Source organism: Myiozetetes cayanensis, unplaced genomic scaffold (assembly GCF_022539395.1).
Source record: "Myiozetetes cayanensis isolate MyiCay16 unplaced genomic scaffold, myiCay2020 scf16, whole genome shotgun sequence".
Classification (NCBI taxonomy): Eukaryota; Metazoa; Chordata; class Aves; order Passeriformes; family Tyrannidae; genus Myiozetetes; species Myiozetetes cayanensis.
In genome coordinates, this window is record NW_026087270.1 from 16732345 (window position 1) to 16752396 (window position 20052).

General features: G+C 46.7%; 1 protein-coding gene across 4 annotated transcripts; it reads left to right on the forward strand.

Annotated features, from left to right (window-relative positions):
• Positions 1-404: 404 nt before the first annotated feature.
• On the forward strand, positions 405-19686 carry ZDHHC1 (zinc finger DHHC-type containing 1). 4 transcript variants are annotated; one of them, XM_050311524.1, is made up of 12 exons: positions 405-529; positions 2928-3146; positions 4131-4182; positions 4503-4629; positions 5220-5321; positions 6162-6286; positions 6627-6785; positions 10215-10327; positions 15897-15982; positions 16556-16649; positions 17332-17440; positions 17861-19686. In XM_050311524.1, exons 2-12 carry the CDS (start codon positions 2928-2930, stop codon positions 18139-18141), a joined length of 1467 nt encoding a protein of 488 aa, XP_050167481.1. In that variant the 5' UTR covers positions 405-529; the 3' UTR covers positions 18142-19686. The 4 variants fall into 4 exon arrangements, with proteins under 4 accessions (XP_050167481.1, XP_050167478.1, XP_050167479.1 ...); XM_050311521.1 differs by lacking the exon at positions 4131-4182 and having other exon boundaries at positions 4454-4629; XM_050311522.1 differs by lacking the exon at positions 4131-4182 and having other exon boundaries at positions 4454-4629; positions 10215-10312.
• Positions 19687-20052: the final 366 nt, after the last annotated feature.

Sequence of the window (20052 nt, forward strand, 5' to 3'; positions counted from 1 at the left end):
CCTGGGATCCATCTTGGTGAAATTACCGAAGCCAGACGATGCTGGGAGGATTTCAAAGCAGTGTCAAATGCTGCATTATCCCAGTTGCCCAGGGGACCCTTTATCCTTCATGGACAACTCTATGCTTCCAGAAGCGATCCATTTAGTCCGCTTTCCTTAAACACTAACCGCTCCAAAGCCTCCAGTAAAACTCTGCCACCTCATTTACGTCTCAGTATAAATCTGAATATATATATTAACAAAAACAATGCACTTCTGTGTTATTACGACTGCTTGACACAATCGGGAAGGGAATTTTTCCAGGATGGCTTCCAAACCAGCTTCCAGCCTTCCTCCCGCGTCCCCGCGGAGCGGTCGCGCCCGGCGCGGTTTGGGCCCCGCGCGCCGCCGTAGCCGTTGCCATGGCGACGGGCCCAGCGGCCCGAGGAGGCGCCGGGAGCGGCCGTGGAGGCCTCGCCCGCGGGCCCCGCGCCCTGCCCGGGCATGAGGCGGGGACGGGGCCGCTGCCAACCGCGTCTGCGGGGAGAAGGTGAGGCGAGGGAGGTGCTGGAGGTGCGGGAGGGTTTACGCCGCTCTTGTCAGGGCGGCTGCTCGGGAACCCGCTCGCCCGGCTCGGCCCCTGGTGCCTGCCCTGGTGACTGTCCCTGCGTACCGGTGCCTCTCTCGCTGTCTGCGCTGAGCACCCTGATAGTGACTTCGTGCCTTGGCTTTTGTATTCACCGGTTTCTGGAGCTGGGTAGAAGGCAGTGCTGGGCATAGCCCACAGCATGAGGGCATCCCACCGGGACAGGGAGGTGGAGCAGCTGGACAAGGGGAAATGGCTTCGCACTGACAGAGGGAAGGGTTAGATTGGATATTAGAAGGAAATTCTGCCCTGTGAGGGTGATGAGGCTCTGTCACAGTTGCCCAGAGAAGCTGTGGCTGCCCCATCCCTGGGAGTGTCCAAGGCCAGGTTGGATGGGGCTTGGAGCAACCTGGAATAATGGAAGGTGTCCCTGCCCATGGCAGGGGGTGCAACTGGATGAGCTTTGAGGTCCCTTCCAACCCAAACCATTCTGTGATTCTCAGCCAGACTCTGCTCTGGGGTGGCTGCAGCCACAGGGACAGCCCAGCCAGGAGGCAGCTTCAGTCACAGAGAGTTTGACAGAATTCTGTCCAACTGTACCAACGTTTTGGACATTAAATACCATCGTGTTAAAACCATCCAGTGTCACAAACCAGCAAAATCTTGCAGCAGAACTTCCTCCTTTTCTTTCCAGGATGTGTGTGGGCCTCTTTCCCTAGCCAGGGTCTGATGAGGAGAAAGGAAAAATCCGGGAATTTCTTTAAATGATCTGAGCAGGTTTTGTATCAGGTAGCTCAAAGTGATGTACAAGCAAATTTTCAACAGCCTAATGAGAAGAGGATGGAACTGTTTCTCATCACTGATGAGCACAGTTGCCATGTAGCAATTTAAGCTATGAATGCAGGCAGATGCTGCTAATTACCTCAAAGGCTGCTTGTTGATAGGCCTGTGCTGAGGAATATAAATCATGTTCTGTTCTATTCTTACCCACTCCTCTACCAGTTGACCCCAGAAGACATTTCCAGCCCTTTGCCTGGGGCTGAAGGACTGTTGGCACACCAAGACTGGAATTGTCCTGCTCCCTCTCTCAGCACTTTTGCCATACTTGCTCTCTTCCAGCTCCGTGGCATTGCTCTGGCACTGGAACCATCATCAGAAACACCACGAGTGAGCCAGAGTCCTCCTACTTTTCTTCCAGCGCTCTCACGTGCAGGTTAATCAGACTAATTGAAGTTGCTTATTGTTAATTCCACATCCTCTTTAGTTCCTGAGGAAGGGTGGGAGTGGTGCAGAGGTACCAGGAGTCAGCCCAGGTCAAGCAGAGCTTCTCAGTGCTGGTTTTGCAGCCCCAGAGCTGCTGCCTGGTTTGTTCCCCCTGGTTTGTGCTCCCTGGTCTCTGTTGCACCTGAGTTTTCCATGAAGCAGAGCAGCCCAACTCTCTGTTGTTAGAAACTCCTCCCAGCTCTGTGGCAAGTGAAAAGCAGCAACTGATAATCCAACACAAACCAGAAAAAAAAAAAAAAGGAGAATTTGCCTCTGAGCCCGGAGCTGTTGTGCAGTCAGGAATTGTAAACGTGTGGAACTATCCATGTTATGGTTCACAACTCATCTTTGCAGTTAAGTCTTGCTGTGTCATGCCAGGAGTCCAGACATCGTAGGGCAGCTGAATAACCAAGCTGCTTCCTGCTTATGCAGCTTTCAGTTCTCTTCCTCTAGCAACAGTCCTATTTACACTTGTGTTGTGGAGTAGCTCCTTCTTCCTTTCCCCTCTTTGTCACTGAGTTGTCAGTTCACTTTTTTCGGTTTCTAGTCTTTGCACTTCCTTTGTTCCTGACAAAGGCATCCCTGTTTCCTCGAGCTAAATTGCAGTTCCAGGCCTTGTGCTGCCATGGGGCCACAGGCTCTCCCTGCACGTGTCTGCATGACCTGGCAGGGACACCTGGCATCTCTGAGACAGGTGAAAGCGTTTGTTCTGACATCATCCAGGTCTGTGTTCTGACAGGAACACACCCCCAGGGCACAGCACATCACACAGTCTCTGCAGGCTGCCTCCAAAACACCCTCTTTTGCTCTTTTTACTCCCTTTGGGTCTAGAGCCATTCAGAGACTGGCAAAACCTTGGCTGCAAGTTTGGGGTACGGTTGTTTCACGCAGACATCAGCACTTGTTTTTAGCGTGTGTAATTGTTTTTCCCCTTTTGTTCCTGATGATCACAAATCCCCCGTGCAGAGAGAAGCCTCTCCTCGGATGTGCCATCATTTTAGTCTCTCTAACTCGGTCCATCTTGGAGCACATATCCAGCACCAGGGCACAATATTTTTGTATCACGTCTTTTTTTTCTCTCCATTTTTGATTTCTGTAGATGAACATCTGCAACAAACCTCATAATAAGATCGCTCCGGAGGATTTGGATGAAGCTGTCCCCGAGGTGCAGGTGCAGCGTGCTCGAAGAAATGGCTGGAGCTGGCCCCTGCACCTGTTCCAGATCATTGCCTGGCTGCTGTACCTCTTCTTCGCGCTGGTTGGCTTCGGAATCCTGGTGCCTCTCCTGCCCCGCCACTGGCTGCCTGCTGGCTACATCGTATCCTTTGGTCAGGAGGAGAACAAGGGCTATAACAAACTATTAGAGGGGTTTTTTTGACAATAGTTAGCACAGGAAGAGTTGGAGAAAGCAGCTGAACCGAAATCTTCTTCTGAAGGACAACCACCATCTTGATCCTGTCCTGTCCATAAAACCCAGTTATTTTGAGATCCTCACTTTAGGTCATCAATATCCTGAGGTTTGAATTTAGTGCTTAACAACCTGGTGAGGGTTTATAATTTGTTAGCAAGTGTTGGCTTAGTGCCACTTGGTGCTTGCTTAGCCAGAACCAGATAACCAAGAAATATTACTGAGAGAATCCTAGGAAAAGTTCTGATGAGGTGGGATGTGCATCTAACATCATTTATAAGTCTGATTTATGTTGGTCTATGAGTCTTTGATATGTTTGGGATGATTTTACTTATCATTGTTTTAGTTACGTCTGCGTGATTTAGGCATTAATGTCATTAGCTCACAGTGGTCTTACATCTACTTAGCTTACCCAAATCCTTGGTACTATCATGGCTCAAACCTCGTGAATTTGCCTACCAAATATCTTCATAATGCAATCTAAAGTCATTCCAATTCAACAGATTAATGTATCCCAAAGTTTTACTTCCAGTTAATAAAGCACTAATGTCTCTTTTGTGTCAAAGGCAAATCCCTTCCCATTCTGCTACGCCAGCCATCAGAGTTCCAGTCAGCTGGGCCTCTCAAAGACCTCAGTTTTTTTCCTTCCTGCATTGCTCTATTTTCCACAGGCCTTGGTAGGATCAGTGATGTGCACAAATCCTCAGTCGTGTCTGTAAATTTTGTAAGGAGCCTACTCTTAAGGGGTGCTCCTCTTTCTTGGAATTCTGGCTAAGGAAAAGCAAAGCAAGGTGATCAGTACTAGTTCCTTGCTGTGACTTCTGTTTTTCCCTTCTTGGAATTTGGTCTTGTGAAGGGGCACGTGCACAACCTTAACCACTCTCCTTTCCAAAGAGGTCTGTATGGACTAAGAAATGTGGACCTGTGTCAGCAGGGTCAGAGTCTGGTAAGTAAAGGTAACTTCTAAAAACTCTCTGTGCTAGGAATGACATTTCTGTGAGGCAGAGTAGTGCACAATAAGGAGGATTGTCCCTGCAGATTTAGTTATCTTTTCCCAGAGGAGATTTATTACAGCGCAAACCTCTCTGTTAATAAACTGCTGCAATCAGTTATATGGTGGTTTCCGATTCTGAGTCATGTATTCCTCGTCTGTGTCGGCTTTGTGTATTAAGGATCAAAAGATAAACATTAAATCCTTAACTGTGTACTTACTTCAGTGTCCAGGAGTGTGTTTTATCTACCATTTAGTTGTTCATCTTACTGCAGTCTCCATTGACCCTGCGGATGCAAATGTGCGAGAAAAAAACTATCTGGGGCCTCTGGCCACCTTCAATCGTAACCAGCATGCACATGTCATTGAAAACCATCACTGCCATGTCTGTGACGTGGATGTGTAAGTATCTTCTTTCTATTTCCCTGTCTTCTTTAGCTTTGCACTTCACCATTGGTCCATAACGTCAGACTGTAAGGTTGTAACCGAGCCCCTGAAGCGCGAGCTCAGCTTCATCCTCTGGCAGGTTTCAGGTGGTTGGGTAGGGACCTTCTGTCAAATGTGTGTTTTATTTCACTGCTCACATGTTGCGTGGAGAGGGCTGTTGTGTTCTGTGTTGCCTGGGTGTTGGTGTTTGACCTAGCAGTGTGTAATTGTGTGTGTTTGTGTCTGGCTGGATGCTGATATGGTAGCAGGAAATGCTTGAAGGGCAGGCATTGAGATCAAGCTTTGTGGAACTGCTGAAGGGATTCAAATCAGAAATCGACAATTTGCAGTTTAGAAATCACGCAGGGCACTGAAAGGCAAATTTGGTAGTGTTTGGGATTGGGGTCCAACAATGGTAGATGTGTTTGGGAGTTGAAGTGCTCTTGATGCAGGTTTTCACACTATTACCAGGGTCTCTGCTGCTGTATCCCCTCTGTGTTTGTGTCACTGGAAAGTCATGGTAATGAGCCGGTGCTGCCACGCTAATGCCACCCTTTCTTCGGCAGGAGTGCCAAGTCAAAGCACTGTGGAACTTGCAACAAGTGTGTATGTGGCTTTGATCATCACTGCAAATGGCTCAACAACTGTGTGGGAGAGAGGAATTACTGGTAGGAGCCTGGTGTTGTGACAGGAGCAAAACACTGCATCAGTAATGTCACCCCTTCCCTTCCCAAGGTTCTCCTGCATCTCAGTCCAGTCTGTACTCAGCCACACAGAACCACTTTTCTTTCAGTTTCTGGCCCACTAAAATCAGCCATGAGAAAATTAGATGGAAAATACAAGCATGATTATGACATTCAAATAACCAGGGATAAAATCCCAACAATTAGAATTTTGCAGCTGAACATCTGTGAGTAAAACCAGAGAACTTAGTCTTATTCTTTGGTATTAGGAAAAGCTTACAAGATGTTAATTGGGTGTCCTTAATGCTCCTGAGAGCTGGAGTGGGAATAGAACCACGATCATGCTGTTCCAATCTGAAACCACCTGCATCCAGATTGTGTGCTTTCCCTGTGAGACTTGCCAGTTGGCAGGATTCACAGCAGCATATAGACACCTCTAATCCGTGCCAGGTTTCAGATAAGAATAAGCAGACTATCACTGATGCTTCTCAGTTTACTTTCCCCCACTAAAACCCCGTGGAGAGCAAAGTGTTGCTGGTGCTGGGTGCCAGGTTTCACTGCCTGCAGATTTTGTGCAGGGAGCTCTTTGTCTGTCCTAGATATACTTGACTGTTTTGTAACCACAGCTTCTCTAAAGGGTCACAGTTTAGTCCCTCAGGGTAACAAAAAATAAGTCAGACTGTTCACCACTATCTATCATAAGTGTAATTTAGCGTGACAGTAATTTGAGACAGCTGTCTTTATCTCCATCTTTATTAGAGTCTGGGATATTGAATTGTATGTGTGATGTTATTGAAGCCACTGAGACCTCTCCCCTTCTTGCAGGCTCTTTTTGAATAGTGTTCTGTCTGCCATCCTGGGCCTGGGGCTTCTGCTGCTCGTTGCTTTCTACGTCTTTGTGGAGTTCTTCGTCGACCCCACGATGCTCCGCTCAGACCAGCACTTTGATGGTACAGCAGATCTTCAGCTGAGCATCCTGTGAATCAGCCAGCATGTCTCCTTGTGGGTTTGGGTTCTGTGGGCTCTTCCACTCAGGAGGAACTCCATTCCTTACTCTGTCTACTTTATATTTCTGTTAGAGTGTCTCTGCTCAGCTGGATGGAGTGTCTTTCCTTACAGAGCTAACTGCTCTTCCCGAAGTCCCCACAGGCACCAGATTTCTTAGGCCTCCAGGGCACAGTGGGTCTGCAGCTACTTTTGAGTTAACAAGATTTCCAGCTGTAAAGTTTAGTTTAGAGGTATTTCCTACCCAGACAATCCATTTAACCTTCAATTCCCTCTGTTTTACAGCTCTAAGGAACCACATGGACCGCTGGCTTGTGTTTCTTCCTGCATCTCCTGTTGAGACCAAGGCACCTGCCATTTTGGTCACAGCTGGGATTTTTATTCTTCTGAGCCTGGTGACCGTGATCCTGCTGGGCCACCTCTTGACCTTCCACATTTATCTCTGTAGGTGTTATGTTCCTGTCACCTGCATCCCTGCTTTGTTTTCATTTTATGAGCTTCCACTCATCCTGCACTTGCTGTGTGTTCACCCCTGTCACAAATAGACACACATTGGAAAGGTAGAAAATTGGGGGTTAACATCATAATTAACGAGTTTCCCTCAGTAGCAGGCTGGCTTATCAGTGCATGTGCAATGTGGGGCTTGCACTGTGCCTGTGCATTCATGTTTGAGCTGTGTTGTCCTGGAACTGAAGCACGTGGGAGAGGATTGGATGAGACTGGGGGGGATGAAGTGGTTGATCCCAGCGTGGCACCAGCAATGGCAGATTCAGATTGACTCTGCATATGGGCTCTGTGAGTCTCCTCACTGTGCTTTGTTGTGTGAGAGGGCCTGTTTCTCCCTCATCCCAGAGAAATGTGGATGCACTGAGCTAAGTTTCTAATTGGAGCCCTGACACCCAGGCCAAGGTCACTTTATGGAACTTGTACCATATTGACACAAGACTCGTGGAATTCAGGGGAGAGGCTTTCAGAAAGGCTTCTCTTTAGATCTCCAGGTTGTTGGTGTGTCAAGAAGGGGTATTTATGTTTGTTTATGTACAGATGGGCATCAAAAACCTTTTTTCAGTCATCGCCTAAAATGAAGCCAGTGCTTTTTGGCTGCTGACGAAAGTCGGGATGGGAAAAGATCTTACACTTGCATTAGATGGCGGTGCCAGAACTAGGGAAAAGGGATATGGTGGAAGAGAAGTGAAGGGCAGCAGTTACAGAGGATCCTTGGAAGGATTTTCAGCTTCTCAGTTAACATCTGTGCAGGTGCCAACACAAACTAGGTCAGCACAGACCAGCACAGCTCCAGAGGCAAAACAGCTGCAGTGCTGAAGTGCAGCGTTCGATGGGTGGGTGCTCCTCAGCTGGCACGGGTGTTGCAGTCAGTGAGGACACCGTCCTTTCCCTCCTGGAGCCTCTTTGAGCTTGACTTAAACTTGGTCGTGCTGTGATTTTGCTTTCTTGGTGGAACTGCCAGTTGGCTTTGCTGAGCTAATGGCGATACCTGGGGCTTCAAAAGGTTGATCTCTAGCACCGTGGAAAGGCAGAAAGCATGTCCAAGCTGGGGCCGCTCCAGTAAGGTTTCTTTTGGATGAAGAAGCATTGTTCGGTTTAGTTCTGAGCTGTGTTTATCCTGTCCCTGTGCACAGCTTCCACCAGAGGGTGCTCCGTGCCTGGGATACAGACCTGCTGTCTCCGTCAGAACTCGCAGCTCTGCTCTGGGCTCGGAGACTTTTGGTTGCTCTTGCCTTGGGGTGATTCTTCTTCCTCTGTCAGAATAAATTTTGAGCCAAGTCGACTTTTACTTTTGACCCGATTTAAAATGAATTAATTATTTATTGTTAAATTTTGCTAATGTTTTGTTGCATTAAAATCTGCTGCCCTAATGAAACTGGTTCCAGCTGTGCAGAATGTAGTGTGTAAGTCCTTGCTTTGAAGGAGGGGTGTTACCATACTGAAGCCTGTATTGTGTGCTACACTTGAGTATGCATTGCACTTACAACTGCATTTAGCTTAAAAACTGGGCTTCAGGGAGATAGACAAATATGACTGGTTGAATTCCTCTTATTTCACATCTGTACTTGTCAATAGTTTCCTCTGAATGCTTTAAGGTAGACAGTGTTTTAATGAACTGTCTACCCTCTTTTGGGACTAGAAGTACAGTTTACCAATTCAAATGTAATTACTGTTCATAAGTATTTTTTCACAAACCTTTTTGTTTTTAAATAATTAAATCACAGAAAGAAAATAACATCCCTGTGAGTGGTAATGCCCTTAGGCTTCACATAAAAAAAAAACTGGCTTCAGTCAGGTATGACTTCGAAAATTTAGAATCTAGTTTTGTTACAAGCACAGTGGAAATTTCAGAGTTACTTTCCTGATTTTAATTACTCACGGTGATCACTCAAAAGGAAGGATGTAGGTTATTCTCCAAATAGTAGGTCCATGCATTAAAAATTACTAGTCTTGATTCAGGCTCAGTTCTAAAGGCATTCAGTGAAGCACAGCACTTGACAAATTTGGAGGGAGGATATATTTTTTCTTCAATGCTGAGAGGCCAATAGTCAGCAGAGTAGAAAGAAAAAAATAGTAGGGAATATAGAAAAGGAATATAGGAAAGGATGTATGGCTCTTCACAGGCTGTGATTATATGTTGTGTGTTATGTGCTGCGATGTTATCTGGCCAAAAAATGCAGTATTTTAACTAAAAAGCTCTGTTAAAATATTTTAAAATTCCACAGTAAGTACTCAGAAACCAACAAACTCTAAATTAAAAATGGTTATAGCCCTTTGCTTATGAAACCATATTCTGTTTCTCAAAGAAAGCAAGCGGTGCCATTGCAGGAGCCCTTGCCAGCACTCTGCACTGTCCCCATTAAGTGCATTTGCTAATCACTTGGCTGCAGACTCACATTCATCTCTCTGTGCTCTGTCTTCCTGGCCAGATGGATCCTGAATTTTTATTTCTTCATGAGGTGATTGCTTTAGCAGAGGGGCACCTTCTCCTCTGCTCTCCCCCACTTTCCTGTGAAGTAATCGTGTGCTCAGGGCATGGCTTTGAGAGATAAGATATTACTGATGCAAGTCTCTTCAGGCAGAGGAAGGATTTTAGTCCGGATGTCCCACATCCCAGGCATCTGCTCTAACTGCAGTGCTTCTGTAAAAAAAGGTGGAATGACTACCAGGCTGTGCACTAAAACCCTTCAGCATCTATTTCTGGGTTTTGTTCTCCAAAAATACTCACCATAACAGGGTCGTTATGAAAGGAATGTCTGAGGTTTGGACCCTGACAAGATTTTGGGTCTCACGGAGAAACCAAGCTGCTCAGAAACGTCCCATGCTTTTGGTCATTTGTGGAGGCAGATGTGTTTGTGTGGGGGACCTTAAGAGCAAATAAAATCAGAGATATGTGAACTCTGGGCGCATCTGCTTGGCACGAGGCAAGCTGTGCATTTGATGCTGGCTGGTTTGCACATTAAGTGCCTCAATCTCCACAGGACACAGTAACCTGAGCAATTCCTTCCCTCCATTTAGCATCACACACCTTCTGATTACTCACTGAGCTATTCATACCTGTTGGCCATGAATAATGGATGTGCTCTGAAATGAGCTGAACAGATTACTGCAGTCTAGAAGGCTGTGCCATTGTAGGGTGGTTTAGAAGAGCAGTGGGACTGCAAGAAAGCCTTGTGATGATGGCAATAAGAGATAAAGTAAGATGCATAAAAGATACAGTACAGTGCACAGGTACTTTTGGCTCAGAGTATCAGTCCTTTTATGTTTACAGTTACCATTTGACTGTGTGGTTGTTCAGGCTGTCTGTGTGAGTGCAGTCAGGGAGTGGCCTTTCCTGTGCTGACAGGTCTCTTTCTCTCCTCCCAGTGTGGCACAAACTGACGACCTACGAGTACATCCTGCAGCAGCGGCCACAGCAAGAGGCAGAAAAAGTGGACAAGCAACAGGAGTCTTGCTCCTCCCAAGTGAGGCCCAGTCAGGTACTCGTCCTACTCTCAGTCCCCTTTCTCAAAACCAGCCTCACTTGCCTGCAGGGCAAAGTTTGCTTCACTTTGTTGAGGTCCAAATTTTAAAGGCAGTTAAGGTAAAGATAAGACCTTAGAGGTGCTTTGATGGGGTTGAGTAGGATGTGAGAGGGTGTAAGGCCTGTAATTCGATGAACACTTGAGGCAGAAGCAAGCACTGCTTTCAAAGGAATCAATCCCACCCACTCTCTTCCTCCACCACTTGTTTTGGGCCCTACAGTGTCTCATCTCCTCTGCCAGCACAGCTGTTCGTTAGAACAGGGTGGGGGAACTCATCTGAGTAACAATAAAGTTATTACAAAAAAAAAAAAGTGGTTGAGCTGGCCCAGCTCCCTCCCATTTGGTTCACCAAGCAGTCACAAAAATGCCTGGCTCAGCACGAAGGAGGGTGGCTGAGGAGTGGGAAGAATCCTTTCCCTGAAAGGGGCAGGACCATCTGTTTGGGTGGCAGAGCACATCTTGGTGCCCTGTGGGAGTGGTGCCCCAGGTCATGGCTGCAAGTGAGACCAGCTCTAAGGCTGGAGAAACTACTCATGGAGCAGCTGATCACAGCAATAATTTAACCATCTTCAAAGTGAAAAGGACACCAGTCGTGCAGAAATGACCCAGATATCTGCTTTTCTTTGAACTGAGTCTACACAGTGATAAAGGGTCCTTGTGATTCCCATGATGTTGATCTGTATCTCTGTAAAAAGAGTTCTACAGGCTCTTCAATGCTGCTGCACTCTGCAGAGGCAGATATATCCCCTCTCTCAATTGAGCAGAATTACTGGATTAGCTCAAATTTTAACTGGAGAAATTCTGTACTGGCTTTAACAGGGGATGGAACTAGAAACTTCCAGAAATTCTTCCTAATCTAAATTATTCTGTGATTCTCAGTCCTGTGTAACTTTTCACTTTATGCAAGTTACCTACTATACAACCAGTTTTATATTTCATAAGAAATTAATTAAATCCAAGCTTCATTCATGTATCCTGTGTTGAGATACTGGGATCTCTCTAGACTCATCCATAATTTTTCCCTGTCAAAGCAAATGGAAAAGTGAGCTAATTCAGTTTTGTATAATATGGAGTCCCTAGCTTTTCATGTATATATATATTTTTTTTTTAATTTTTTTTTTACTGTTTTGGAAAAGTTGAACTTTCAGTTTAAGCAGAGGTTTCCATAACAACAAAAATATTTGGCACTTTATCTCAGAGAGCTTTGCTTACTATGAAAATTAAAACAATAGTAAAGCATTAGCACTTATCATCTAGGTACTGAATATTAATTGACACTGAAAATGTGTTTGAGAAGGGGTGGACTTCATGTATGTGTGTGTGTGTGCACTTTGGGATGCAGCCTTTCAGTGGTGCTTGTCTAGAGGTGTGTGAATATGGTTAATTGGGAGCAGCAAGCCTGGAAGGAGCAGGGTGAGGAGGAGTCTGGTGTTTCAGGGCTGCACTTAGTACCTTGGGGAACCAGAAAGACTGGATGATGCCCAGTAACATTGTTAAAAAAAGAAAAACCACCCTTAACCCACCAGATTTTCCTTGTTTCTTACATAGCAACCAGAGATAAACACAAACAAATAGATTGGAGTAGGAGGACACCAAGTGACTTGCCTTTTGTAAGCTGTGTTGAATGCAGCCTTCTTTAGCTCGAACACAGCCACCCTTTGTGATTGATCCAACGTGTTGTGAGCACAAAATGGAAATCATCCTCTTCCCGCTTTTGTCTGAACTGCTCATTCATTTTGGGGACTCAGAAGAAACATGCATTTCCCCCTTAATCCCTGGGTTTGAGCCTTATTCCAGCTTGGGTGTTGGGTTTGGCTTTGATTTTCCACGTTGGTCTGTAGTTAAGACTTTGGCTGTGTTCAAGTTAGAGGATTCTTGTTCAGGTTAAAGGATTCTTATTGTACTTGTAGAATCCTTCTCAGAACATGCACAGAGCAAGAGCTCTAATTTTGCACACTTAAGTGGTTCAGGTGGCACAAAAAGTGCAAACCAGTCGGACACATCGAGCCTTTGCCTCTATCACCGTCCCCAAAGCAGGATGTGCAAGTAACAATTTTTTCTGTAGGCTGTTGCATAGCAGTCCAAAGAAATACAAACTAAACCAAAACTGATGCTTTAATGAATAATTGCATTCATGCCAGGGACCTGGCTTTCATATGGGGCCAGCTGGGATGTGATTCTTCTCACATTCCCGAAGCTTTGAACTTGCTCTGGACACTGAATCAGGTTGCTGAGGTTTGATTTTAAATAATAGACGCAGATTTTACTCAGCTTCCCTCAAATTTTCAGCATTGTTCCTTCCTTCCAGCGTTGCCTTAAGGTGAACCTTATCTTCACTCTCAGCCTCAGAGATCCCCTTTCCCTGGGACAAGAACGGTTTTTTTCCTGTTCAATCCTGCCTCCCTTCCAGGCAGACAGCACTTCAGGGCACTTGCTGTCACTGAAGGGGTTGATAAGGGCAGCTGCAGCAGGCAAGGGAGCTGAATTCACCCTCAGCTTGTAACCACAGTCCTTGGTGGGGACACAGCTGGTGTTTGGTGAGCAGGGCCAGGCTTGGCACGGTGGGCTGTCGATCCCACAGTCTGTTCTCAGCAGGACTAGCAGCTGAATCCCAACAACCCAGCTGCAAAGAGGGGCTTGTCTTGGTGCTGCAGGGGAAGGATTCTGGCTGTCCTGCTGCTGCCTGAGAGCAGAAGGAGGCTTGGGCTCTGCTGTGGCTGGAGGTTTTGTCACACTGACAGGACATTGTATTTTCTACCGAGCGAATCTGCTTCCATTTGTTTCCTCTAGTCAGCTTCAGTGCTGTACTTCCATTTGTGTGGCTGCCTTGGTTATCCATTATTTATGGAAGGCTGAAATGAACAAAATGGATTTCAGAAAGGCTCTTTCGTTCCCTGCTTGGAAAGAAATGTTCCTCTTATTCTCGAGATGAATCATTTATTAATCTCCCTTGCCATGCCGGTCCTGCTGTCCTGTTTGTGTGCCCTGGACGTTGAGTGCTGATTGTTTGCAGTTGCTCTGCACACTGGGATGTCTCCTGCTACAGCTCATTTCAGCCACGACCTGCTTCCCTCTGAAAACACCTGTACCAGGCTGTGTCTGGTCTCCTTCACTTGTGACTCAGGTGCACAAGTCCTGAATTTAAATTTTGGTGGTAAATGTCCCCAGGGAGCTTTGGGGAGACATTTGTGCACACTTTGTGTTCAGTCCGTGGTCAGCAATGATCTGGTTTACAAGTTCTATGTGAAATACACGTAGTAAATTTCTGCAGATTATTAATCTTGCACTTGCATAAATCCTGCCTGTAATAGATCTAAATAGCATGATTCTCAGATCAGAAAGTCCTAACATTTGCAACTGCTAAACCTGTCCCCTTCAAATTTTATGTTGCCACCTATAAAACAGCTGCAAATTCCTCTCCACCTCTTTTTTGTGTTTTTTTTTTCCCTTTCCAAGACCAGTTAAACACAGAGCATGTTAACAAAATGCAGCAATTCTGAAGTCTTTCCAGTTTGGCAACTCTCTTATCTAACCATTGCATGAGTGCAGAGACTCCAGACATCGATGCCAAGATGTTTGAAAGGAACTAGTGATTTTGGAAATATCTCTTCTGCACAGGGAGAAGTCTGGCCAGAGGGGATCAGACCAGTGTGCTGGCTCTGACACTGGCCAGCTCTGGCTGCTGAGACAGAGTGCAGGAGCTGCAGCCCCCAGGGCTCTCTCCCAGCACTCAGCACTGTGTGTTAGAGCCTTCTGGAGCACAGAGCTTCAGACAGCTTTGTATCTGCTGGTTTCCCACACCAGCCTTTCTCACTTCTTGAATCCATGTCACATTTAGCACCTGCAGCACCCTAGAGCTTATTTCCATGCTGTGTCAGAAATGCAGCCTTCCTTCTGTTTCTTTTGAAACTACTACCTGATTTTTTTTTTTTATTTGATACTCTCTAAGTGCTGTGTTAGAGAGCTGGTAAACAATTATTCCCTATAAGCTTTCTCCACTCTTATCTGCCCTGAGTATTCCCTCTTGTGACTGAAGAACTCTGGTCTATCAGCTGTTTCTTGTGCAGAAACTGCTCAGTCCCTCTCATTGTCACTGTTCTCTGTACCTTCTTCCCAGCCCTCTGTGGTGAAAGATGCTGGGGCACTATAAAGAATCCAGTGTCCAAGCTTTCGATGAATTCATTCAGTAACATGAAACTGTTTTCTATTTTCTCCTTTTATTCACCTTTCCCTTTTATTCTTAACATCTGAAATGACTTCTTGGCTGCCACTGAATGTGCAGCTCCAGGGATTCTTTTCTAGTTGCTCTGCATATGAAGTTTGTCCTGCTTTCCCCATCTTTACCTCTGGCAATATTGATTTCTGTGTGCCATTTTCTCACCCTGTAATTCAGGATTAAGAGGCTCTTCCGTGGCTCTCTGCAGCTGCCTTTCGTTTTTAATGCCTTACAGCAGGGAGTGTCATCACCAGGCTTCTCACTGCTCTGCTCTTTTGTTGATGGTTTATGAATCTGGTGAAGTGCAGAGGCCCTGGGTCTCTCAGGAGCCCATCTGGGGATGTCCAGCTCTGACTTCATTTTTCTCAAATTTGCTGATCAGGCTGTTCAGAAAAATAGGTCTTCATCCGCCTGTTTAAGCTTGTTTAATGCCTCTCACATTTAAAATCCCTCCATCTTCACCACCTAAAAGTTACCTTAAAATGTGTGCCTTCATAATCTCTGCATGCTAAAATGCTTAAGAGGAAATTGTCCTGCTGGTTATTCAAGTTTAAGAGGAGCTGAGGTAGTGTCAAGGTTCTTCAGAGCATGGTTTATCCTTTTTGATAACAGGATTTCATGGCCTACATCCCTTGGTACTCTGACCATCTTAACTAGATCCTTTTGAGGGAGAACTGGAGTCCTTTTCTGTAATGCAAACACTTGGATTTAGGAGGCTTCTTTATGGAGTCTTCTTATAAGTACCTGAAAATATGCAATTTTCAAGCTCAGTGTGGCATTACTTTGAGTTCACCTATAGCTGAGGCAAATGATCAATGTATCACATGTTTTTTTTAAAAAAACAGCAGTTACCAGTCAGACAGGATCATACAAGAAGCAGAAAATACTTTATGTTTTTTCCATAGGTTGCATGCTTTCATCTTCCTCACCATTTTGCATTTAAAAAGCAGGTTTTTTGCATTCACTGAGTAGTTCCTCAGATTGAACTAATGGAGGCTTTGAGTGGTGTTTTGAATGTGGTCCCAAGAAATGACTAAGCTGATCTCTCTAAGTGTGATTTGGTCTTGAGTCACATAAAATGCTGCCCGGACTAAATTAATGAATCAAGGACTTCTAATTGTGTTCAGTCTTGGTTTTCCATCTTCTTAAGCAGCAGATTCCTGCTGAGTTTCAGCTGTGCTGCCTGTAAGGATGGCAGAAAATGCCTGGCATGAGGAGAAAGGAGATATCTGTAATGAAAATCCCTCTTCTCCACTCTGTGTCCATATTAGTCTGAAAATGTTAATTTTTTTTATTTTTTTTTTCCAGGAAGCAGACTTACTATCAGGTAACCCTGGCTATACAGACCCTGGAATTCAAGCAGTGGAATTCTCAACAGTAACTTCAGGAAAAGGGTGAGAAGAGGTCTCCCAGCAGTGTGTGTGGTGAATGGGAAATTGTCATCAAGGATAGGGAGCACCAGTATTTTGACCAAGACCCAGTGAAATCTTTGAGTTTCAAGAAGGGGGTAAATATTTGCTTTCCCTTCCCTGGGAAAACATCATTCCTAGAATACTCTATTAACGCTGTTTTACAGTAAATATTTTATATCAAAGTGGTTCCTATTAATTGTTTTATGTTAAGATTACTTTGAAGCTGCCTGATTTATCCCATAATGCCTGCATGCTGCTCATTGTAGTTACATGATTTCAGGTTGTCAAGAGATGCAAAGTTTATAACACAGGCAAGCACTCATGGGAAAAGAAGGTCTTTGCCTCTTAATTAATCCTTGCCTGTTAATTTGTGTCCCTGGAGATTTCCTTCATATTTAGCACAGTTGTGCAGGAAAAGCTCCCCTGCAGTTTTGCTGGGAATGCTGTGCAAGGCATCAGGGAGGCTTCAGTCAGGTTGATGTGTACATGCAAAGAGGGAATCAGAGTTCAGTCCTGCCTTGGGGACTCACCCTGTGTGTGTGCTGTGTGTTTTAGCTTTCCCAAGCTCTATGGCCACAGCAGAGGAGGTGACCCCGAGCAGAGCTCCTCCCCAGACCCCCCAGCTCTCCGCTTTGCAGTCCCTTCTCAGGTAAGCAGGACCTGCTACCCCCCAAACCTGTGCTGCTGACAATCCACCGAGGTGCAGGGGCACACCCTCACTCTGGTGCAGGCTGTGCTTGCCCCCTGCTCACACAGGGTGTGAAGCTTGAGCCTATGAAACAGCTGTCCAGAGTCCTTGGGCTGTGCTCCTGACATTCATGTATCTCCATCCAGATGCTCTCCCCTCTTGCTCAAATGGCAGATGGGGGTGCTCTTCCCCTTTCCTCCAAGCTCATTATCAAAATCTTGTCATCTACATGATAAGAAAAACTCCTTTTCATGTATACTTGTATTTTGGACAAGAACTGTCCCTCTCTTGGGAGGGACTGTCCCTCTCTGGGCTGTCCTGTGCTGTGTGAGTTTTGGACCCCTCTTCTAGTTTGGCTTTGCCAATACAAGTGATCAGTGTCTCATAAATCCTCCAGCTGGATGAGACAACACACAGAGAATCACTGCATGCAGATAATGTGTTTATTCAATACCTGTTCTCTATCCCTGCTTTATAACAACTCATTCTTAAACTAGAAAATATTCTTGGTCTTTGGTTATACCTAGTGCTCATTATTCAAGTAGGAGGAATTAGAAAGGGGTAGAAAGTAAAAAAACTGTCTGTCTTGTTACTTTGGGCTTATAAACCGACTTTTCCTCCCTTGGGCCACTTGCTCTCACAGCAACAGAAGAAAAGAAGAAAGAAGATGCACAAAGCTTCTTCCTCAGCAATGGACAGTGGATCTAAAGAGCATGCTGCACCTCAGCCCTCGTTCCCAGATCCCCAGTCAGGTGAGAGTGCACCACTCAGTTTCTCTGCTGAATTTTGTGTAAATGTAGGTATGATTTTCTCTAACACTGGTGGATCAGCCACAGCAGAGTTCCTGGGCTTCTTGATGTCCCTGTGGGGCTGAGAGATCTCTCTCAAGCTTTCTGCTCCCTTTATTTCCATCTGCAGAGTTCCCAGCTACAGCTGCTGCCACCTCACCTTCCCACAGCCTTCACCTCTTAGTGCCAGCTTCTGCTCTGAGAGCTGCTGTGCCCCCTGGCAGCATCAGCCTCATCCAGGCAGCAGGACCCCCAGCTGACTATCACTCAGAGTCTGCTGAGTCCATGGATGAGACTCCTGTGGCTCAGACTCGCCTTGGGAGCACAGCCCTTCAAGGGCCTCCTAAGAATAACTCAACTCTCAACATTATCCCTTGTCCACAGACAGCCCCAGAGGTGACAGGAAGAAGAACCTGCATTCTGAGCACAAGGTAAAAAGGAGAGGCTGCCAGCACGACAGGCGCGTGGAACAAGACCTGGAACTTTTCTCCCAGGTTCCTGATGTGTTTGTGAGTAAGAGCAGTGGAGAACCTCTTGTCCCTCAGCTCCAGCCCAGGGAGAGCACAACCGAGCCCGACCACAGAAAATGCACCACCAGCAAGCAGCATGTGAGCAGACACGACCCCTGCTCCAAGGACATAAGGACAAGCACCACAGCGGCCTAGGGATCAGCCTTCCAAAGCCACAGCCTTTGGGAACGGGGTTAGCTTTGTGTAGAGGCCTCAGGGGCTCATCCCTCACTCTGCACGTGCTGTCAGGCTGCAGTGAGACGTTTCTCACCCTCAGCCAAAGGCAAGAGGCAGTGAGGTGGCAAACCTGAGGTAGACCTGTTGCTCTCGAGAGAGTTCCAGTGCTTTCCTTAGGAAAGGGCTGATCCCTCACGGCCCTCTGCACAGTGGGACTGCAGGGACTGCCCGGGAGACTGTGTGGGGAAGAACCAGCCTGCATCTCTGCTCTTCCCTGCACCCTGAAATCTCTTATTTCCCATCTACCTAAACCCTGTCAGTCTTTGGATCATGCTCAGAGGCTTCAGCAGGTGGTCAGGGAGTAACCTCAGGATTGCCCCATCCCTACACCGCTTTCCACTGTGCCCCCTCAAGCCAAGTCCACTACCAGCATGTTCTCTGTAAGGCAATGTAGTTTGACCTGCTCCCCCTTCCCAGCAGCCTGGGGTGCCCCACAGTGCAGCCTTCTCATGGCAGAGGCTTTGGGATACAGCAAATCCTGAAACCTTTCCATTTCCCGGGCTGCCAGATCTGCATTAGGGCTCAGCCAAGCCTTGGTTGATGTGACCAGTTGCACCATTTCCAGACAGGCCCAGGAAAGAATTATGAAAGAAAAGGAAGGCAGGGGAGTCTCCATCAGCCTACCAGATCTTTGATGCACGGACAGCACAGCTGACCCTTTGTCCAGACTACAGTGGGTGCAGGTTAGGGAAGGACAGGGCAAAGCAGGTTTGCTGTGTGAGTCAGTGAAGTGTTCTCCCCTCGCCTGTCTCAGCCTGCAAGCACTTATTCAGAGCAGGACAGGATATCCCAACATGGGACAGGCAGGCTGGACTCCCAGCCTTGGTGGGAGAGCCTAGCCCCAGGGAGGAAGACTTGGGGGTGTTTTAAAGGGCTGCCTTACACTCTTCTCTGTTGTCTGATTTTTGTGTCCTGAAAGAACTGGGATGAGGAGCCTTGACTCCTCATCAAATCACATGATCCATTGGTCAGCAAAAGTGAAGTCTCACTTAAGTTGAAGTAATTTTGTCTCAGTTTGCAGGAAGGGCTGGCCTGTGGTCACCCTCCTTGCAGCTTCCCTTGCTGCTGTGGCTGGCGGTATCCACTGGCAGTGTGACCCTTTGGAAAAGCAGGTGAGTGTGGGTCCAGCCTTTGAGGACCAGCACACGTGGCACTGGGTGTCTGCAGAGGCCAGGGCATCTGCTCACCAATGGGTCCTGGTCAGACAAAGTCCTTCCTCTTGTTTCTCCTCATGTCCCTGTCATCCACATCATCAAGGAAACTGCAGCAACGCTGGGTTCAGGGTTTTCCAAGGCCAGCTGTCCCTCCACCAGCAGGCTTTGGTAATTCCTCTGCAGCAGGTGCCCCTGAGCAGACCTGGTGTGTTCTTCTTATTCTCTGTCCATGCAGGACCAGTCCCAAAATCATGTACAGAGTTCTTTAGTAGCTCTGGCCACAATAAAATTTTCTATACTCTTTACTAAACAGTTTCCTCCTTTTTGCAGCCACTCCTGGATCTGCCCGGTCAATGTTCCCGGCTGTTGGTTCACTTCTCCCTCAGCCTCTGATGTCCCAGTGTGGAGGTGACAGCAGTGCCCTCTCCTTAGGGCCCTGTAGGTGTTACATGGGACTGCCTTCCCTGAGGGGTAGGGATCAGGGATCACCTTCTCCCAGAGGTGTGTAACCAGCCTGGTTTCTGTGCTGGACAGGGGGAGCACCAGGGGAGGAGGCCCAGCCAGCTCTGCATCGGGATGCAGAAAGGCTGCTCTGCCCTTTGGGCTGAGCAGAGCTGGGTTTCCTGATCTATCAGATGTCCAGGGAAAGAAACCTCTGGCGTGTCCTGAAGTACCA